The following is a 6,627-nucleotide window of genomic DNA, read 5'->3' as shown; positions in this document are numbered from 1 at the left end:
ACCATTGTTTTCTTGTGAGTAGATGTCTGACTATTGCTTTCTTGTGAGTGGATGTCTGACCATTGTTTCTTTAAGGAAATGTCTGACCCTTGTTTTCTTGTGAGTAGATGTCTGACCATTGCTTTCTTGTGAGTGTATGCCTGACCATTGTTTTCTTATGAGTGGATGTCTGACCATTGTATTCTTGTGAGTGGATGTCTGACCATTGTATTCTTGTAAGTGCATGTTTGACCATTGTTTTTTTTGTGAGTGGAAGTCTGACCATTGCTTCTTGTGAGTGGATGTCTGACCATTGCATTCTTGTGAGTGCATGTCTGACCATTGTTTTCTTGTGAGTGCATGTCTTACAATTGGTTTCTCGCTAGTGTTTGTCTGAATATCTCTATTTTTTTGCGAGTGCGTGATTCATTCATATTTTTCTTATGCGAGTAGGTGACTGATTCCCATCGCAGTCCGGCACAGTGTATCTGCGAAGTACTGGCCAGAAAAAATTTGCCACACTCGCTCAAAGTTTGCGAATACCGCCACAAATCCGTTTCCTTCACCCTACAGTGTAGCGATACACGGATAGTACTTTAAAACTAATAAACCTATGCTTGTGCATGTCCCGCAATGTTTGTAGGCATTCCAGTATCTGCGTACATCCTTCGTGTATAGTAAATCACAGAACCATCCTCACTCATGTGCAGTATACACACCATTGTCGACGAGTGCACCTATCTTACCGCTGCTGTAGCTTTCACTCATGCTCAGTGTACGCATCATTGTTGACGAGTGCAACTCCCTTTTATACTCTCATGCTCAGTATACATACCATTGTTGATTAGTATATCCACCTTTACGCCGCTATATTTTTCAATCATGCTCAGTGTACATACCGTTGTTGATGAGTGCTTCTATCTCAAAACCGCTATTGCCCTCACTCGTGCGTAGTGTACATACCATTTTCGACAAGTGGATCGGTCTTAACGCCGCCGCTCGGAAAATCCCAAATCATTCGACAGTCTGTGTTAAGTATAGGCGTGAGGGTTACCTCAGCAGCAGGGTCAGTGTCAGTGTCATCCTGGATTGTATCCTTCCGAAATGTATGGCCGGCGCAAATATGTTTTAGTAGTTACGCCCATGGTTCTCTGCCAATAGCGGTCTCTAGGACATGCACTGTATTCCACATACGAGGCAGAGGCACTCTGTGGTGTGCCAGTCCTTCTACAAACATGCAACGGCCGAGCTTTGGTCACATAATATTTTCGGACGTTGGCAAAGTATGCTTTCCATAGTAAATAATTCTCTCTATACAATATACACGAGGCTACTCAGATTTCTATTCAGTACGAAACTAATATAAATACATATGTACAGATCCTATAAACATATTCTCTCAAATTATATTACCCACTAAGAAAAAGTCATACAATATATACGAGGCTACATGGATTAGTGTGCAGTACGATTGCAAAAAGACAGATCCTATAATCAATTCTCTCAAACTATTTATCCGACATTTCAATTTATTTTCTCTGTTGAAGCTTCAGAAATAAGGCTCTCACCGCACCTTCACAGTTCTCCGTTTGCTGTCGTACGTGCGTGCTAAAGGGTGCTACCAGAAATATCCAATAGGGGGTTAAAATCCTACTAATATGCCAGCACAAAGTTAATTCTATTCCAGTCGCATATCATTGATCTACATTCTTCTTTGTCAGGTCATCTACACACAACCGTTCAATGGGCCCACAAAGAAGGCACTGTATCACGAATATACCAGATTAGTAGCGCTACTACAGTATTTACGGGTTGGATGCATATATCAACTGGTTCGCATTCAGAAATAAACATCACACGAACAATTGTCTCTGCATTTCAGATCAGTCTTTATGACTCAGAGGTCGAGGATGTACATGGGTTGCCCATGATGCAGTAGTCTACTCCCTAAGTTTATACTGTTTTAGGATTTATGTGTTTTGCGCACATCCCATTCACTCACATGCATGTCCTGTGCGTTGTAGCGTTGCGCACATTTTTAGTACCGCACTTCACCGTGACTGTCTGTTGCGATACGTATGCAATGGTACTCGGCCGTCTCTGATGGGGAATCGCCTCTTCAAAGATAGACTGGCATTAGTAGTAGCCCAAAACCCTACACCCCGGCATTCTCGTACAAGAAGCACCACATCCAAGGAACGCTGTGCGACTATCACTGGAATGTGTACACCAAATGTCCTCGAAAGCCCTCATTCATTATCTCGGGAATAGGAGACGCAACGGAGTCACTACCAAATGTCCTCGAAAGCCCTAATTCAGTATCTCGGGGTGTAGGTACCAAATGTCCTCGAAGGCCCTAATTCACTATCTCGGGGTGTAGAAGACGCAATGGAGTCACTAGCATAAAATGCCAGAGCATTAGTTGTTTTGGCGTATACAGCCCTAATAATTCTCGCCCAAGCAGCTCTCACACCAACACACTGAATAGCGGTACCGAACATCGCCGCCAGCTGAAGATGATGTGTAGGGGTGACCCGCAACCAGCTGACGCCCAGTGCGTTTGAGCACGTGCATTGCCATCGTCACTTTCGCACTCAACAACGTGCACGGCGCATTGAGCAAAGGAGAGACGCGCAGAGTAGTCTTTGTACCCATGTGCACCTATGACATCATATGATACGTTAAGATGCACTTATGTGCACATGTGATATGATGAGCTACGATCCTAAGGCGTGTCTGATGGCGATGTGAGAGGAACATAAAGGTAGCAAGTGAATTGACCTGAAAACCTCTGCACTCCACCCTTCCCCTTTCAAGCACACGTGTGCGTGTGAGGTGATGTGTACTCTTTTACCTGCGGAGATGACCTACCGCGGACATAAGGCACGTGGCCGTCAAAGACAACAGCGTTCACTAGACCACGCCCACTGATGTGTGGTTTTTAGGGTTTCGGGGTTTCAAGGTTAGAAGATTTAAGACTCGGTCACTCTACCTTTAACTGTCTGCATTGTCCCTCACAACAGGAGGGATAACTCCTCATGGGGGGAAGAACCCTAAACCCTAATAAACCTCATGCGGTTGCATAAACCCTAAACCCTGATAACCTCATGGGGGGCAGCCTCTCATACCACACCATAGGACATCGCTGTACCCATGGCATGTGGGACAAAGGGTCTGAGGTGTTCAGAAGCCCATCTCATACCAAACAACTCCACACGCTACCCGCTAGCAAGAGTTGCCACGCCTTGCACACACCGCAAGCGTCTGCATACGGGCACGGAGGTGTATAACGCCATCGGGGTGACGTACGGCACGTGTCACACGAGTTGCCGTACGCCATTGTCCGACTGCCGTTTGATTCATCTGCTGTCATATTAGAGACATTTGCCCACAGAGATACCGCATGCCGGTGAAGTAGCAGTTGCAATGCTGGCAATTGGTGGCCTTTTCACGCACCGTTGCCATAGTGATACAGCGCATTGCTGTAGTGAAGTGAAGCTTAGCTGTTGCATGCTCGTCTCTCCAGGGTAGCTTTATTGTAGCGAGGAGTTGCTCTGCTGTCGTTTGATGGCCTTTTTAAGGGCCTTTGCCGTGCGCTCGTTCTCCTTCACTCGTCCGTTGAAGCGCAGATAAACAAACGCAATGGCCGAACTGGAGATGAACAGACACACCGACAGCACCAGCGCATTGGTAGTCAATACAATGAGATACTCCTCGTCAATCTCCTGTATCTACCATAGGCGTGGGTGTATTGTGGGGGAAGAACAACATATTTAATATTGTATCATGATGTCAGTGTTCAATGTCAATGTCATTGTCCATGTCACAGTCAATGGGAGTGTGATCTGTCCTTCTGTCCCACTGGGCGCGTGGACGAAAGGCACTTGAAGAGTCAGGTTATGTAATCGGTTAAAGGAGGTGATCTACGTACTTGTCAATGCACACAACTAGTAATACATCCAAGAAACGACCCGAGCGAACAGGCAGAGGAATGTATCGATATTGTTGTAGGTAAAAGGTGATAGGAAAAGAATGGTAGTCCTCACCGTCCTAGTGCATATGCAGCAGCACAGTTCAGCACATATAGCCACGGGAAAAGGTTATGGGACACACTTATGAATCTTTCGAAGAAGAAAGAAAGAAAAGGGAAAAAAGACAATATCTCGCAACTGCGTGAACTAGGCGCATAAATAGTTATTTGGTGTATAGTTGACATAAACCACAGTGTGCGTATAGGTACATTAGGTACAGGCTGTGTTGGTAGGACTTGAGGATACGATGCGCGAAAAGACCTGCCTGAAGAAAGTAAGACTCAACATATAGGAATGTGTGTACAGCTGAGGTAAGTGCATTGCGGTAACGTATCAGACACACCGCAAAGCACAGTAATGAGTGTACGCAAACCACTAAAACCAAACGCCACACAAACTACGGTGTACAGTTGACAAAACCACCAGGACTCTGAGGGGGTTTTGATTTTTGGCTTTTAGAGTTTTTTTGTAGGGTTTTGGGGGTATAGCTCAAACACTAGGGATATCAGGTACAGACATTGTGTATGGCAAGCGGAGACATGGACACAAGAGCAGACACAGCATACCTCCTGTGTATTGTCCTGTATTCTATTGAGAACGTCCAGGGCCTCTTCTCGTTTATCCAGCTCTGTATTGTGGTGTATCATAGGACAAGTAGCAATTGAGTGTAGAAGTATATAACACAGTACAACTAGCAGTTGAGAGTACATACCCACAATTAGCAGCTGAAGGCACACATATATAGCGGACTACATGTGGGAAAGGACGACACAATAACACATTACATGTAGCAGATGAGGACAGATACACAACTAAGAACTCTTAACAATAGGCGAGCGGCGTTAGATGGGCAGCAGCAGAATAAACGTCTGCATCAATACATGCACCCACCACACACCGAAAGCACAGCCGACGCTTGCGGAAGTGCAAGGTATATGTCTAGGGTTTTAGGGTTTTAGGGGTCAAGACGTGTAGGTGAGACTGGGCTGAATCCATTTTGGACTAGTATTAGGACTATAGGGTTTAGAGTTTAGGTATCTTTTAGGGGTTTAGGGTCGAAGGGGTTCTTTGGGGGTTGATATAAACAACAATTGCGTACCGATGAGAGTTTCGGCCAACAGAATCTGAACTCGCACATCGAAGGTCTTGCCCACGCGCACGGCTTCATTCAAAATGGTCAAGCAGTCCGAAATGTATCCTGATCTGTGTACGCAGGCCAAACAAAGTGGGTCAGACAAACAGGTGCACGTAAAGCCCTAAAACCTGCGTCAAAGGACACGTGAACAAACATGCTGCCCCAGCCCCCGCACACCACGCACACACAATCCATCTTATCAGGACTAACTTCAAGCATACACAAATAGAAATACAACACTCACACCCGTAGCACACACAGGTACAAATACAACACTCCCACGCACAAAGACGATCGGCATGCGTTGCAATCACAGCCAAATGCTCATGGCTCTGCACCGCAGCAGAATGTCACGGGCATGCATAGTACTATAGCATAGACCATATAACACAGCCGACAGACCTTAACCACACACAACGGCAATCATACCAAAATATCGATCCACTCACTCAGTAACAGATACTACCAGGTACATTTAATCTCTCTCTCTCTCCCACACACACACACACACACACACACACACACACATATATATATATATACATTCATATACATATACATATACATATACATATACATATACATATACATATACATATACATATACATTTACATATATACATCCTCAAGAGACTTACAAGACACACCCACCTGCGCATAATCCTGGCGAGTTGCAGCATGGCGTCCACATGTTCTGCATCGTAGTACAGACACTTACGCAGACACTCCACAGCCAAGAAGGTCTGTGCGTGGTAGCTGCACATCTTGCCTACGTCAAACAGAACATCAGGGCTGGTGCTGTCCTATATATAGAAATATGTAAATATATTTATATAAATATATAAACATATAAATATAGAAATATATTGTGAGTGAGGTGTGTTTAGCACAGTGAGTAACTGGTAAGTATTGTTGTACGTTTATCAGCAGAGACCTACTTCACATGCACTTGTTTGCTAATTGACCATTGGCAATTGAGTCTGTACTCTCTCTTATGGATCTCACGCAATTATTTAACGCGCGCAATATGCAACTGCACTAACAGAGCATATTATACAATAACATATGATATATAATACATAATATATAATATAATCAATGCATAAGGCATCGCAGATATATGGCATATGTGATCTGCTAACACATCCCTCATAAAACGTATAACGCCATCACAAGACATGCTGTGACAACACACACCACCGTATGCAACCCACTCATGTACCATGCATACACCTCACTGAATAAGTGCAGCACGTGGTATAAACATGCATGTGACACACACCTCACACACACTCCTTGCGTTATATTAGCACCAAACAACATGCATTATACTGCCCTGCATACACCTCAATAGCAAGCATATCACGTGATATATATACATATGCACTTAACACTCACCTCACACACACTCCTCTCGTCCTACTAGCACCATACCACATACACAGTGTTATGACACACACCTTAACAAAACCGTATCATGTG

At 44.5% G+C, this 6,627-nt stretch overlaps 1 protein-coding gene across 2 annotated transcripts; it reads right to left on the bottom strand.

Annotated features, from left to right (window-relative positions):
- Nucleotides 1-1,797: 1,797 nt before the first annotated feature.
- SARC_08002 lies at nucleotides 1,798-5,951 on the bottom strand. Of its 2 annotated transcripts, none has more exons than XM_014298030.1 (4): nucleotides 5,797-5,951; nucleotides 5,110-5,213; nucleotides 4,577-4,638; nucleotides 1,798-3,710 (listed from the first exon to the last, which is right to left on the bottom strand). In XM_014298030.1, exons 1-4 carry the CDS (start codon nucleotides 5,907-5,909, stop codon nucleotides 3,513-3,515), a joined length of 477 nt encoding a protein of 158 aa, XP_014153505.1. In that variant the 5' UTR covers nucleotides 5,910-5,951; the 3' UTR covers nucleotides 1,798-3,512. The 2 variants fall into 2 exon arrangements, with proteins under 2 accessions (XP_014153505.1, XP_014153504.1); XM_014298029.1 differs by having other exon boundaries at nucleotides 1,798-3,704.
- Between the last annotated feature and the right edge of the window lie 676 nt (nucleotides 5,952-6,627).

Source organism: Sphaeroforma arctica (genome assembly GCF_001186125.1).
Source record: "Sphaeroforma arctica JP610 unplaced genomic scaffold supercont1.679, whole genome shotgun sequence".
NCBI lineage: Eukaryota > Ichthyosporea > Ichthyophonida > Sphaeroforma > Sphaeroforma arctica.
Note: the sequence above shows the minus strand (reverse complement) of the source record. Positions and strands in the feature narration are given on the sequence as shown.

Excerpts from the sequence above, each read along its gene's own strand:
- SARC_08002 (XM_014298030.1), bottom strand. The coding sequence starts at position 5,909 with ATGTGCAGCTACCACGCACAGACCTTCTTGGCTGTGGAGTGTCTGCGT. Across the intron at positions 4,639-5,109 it reads GTTGGCCGAAACTCTCATCG|AGCTGGATAAACGAGAAGAG; the intron begins GTACGCAATTGT and ends ACCACAATACAG. Across the intron at positions 3,711-4,576 it reads TACAGGACAATACACAGGAG|ATACAGGAGATTGACGAGGA; the intron begins GTATGCTGTGTC and ends CGCCTATGGTAG.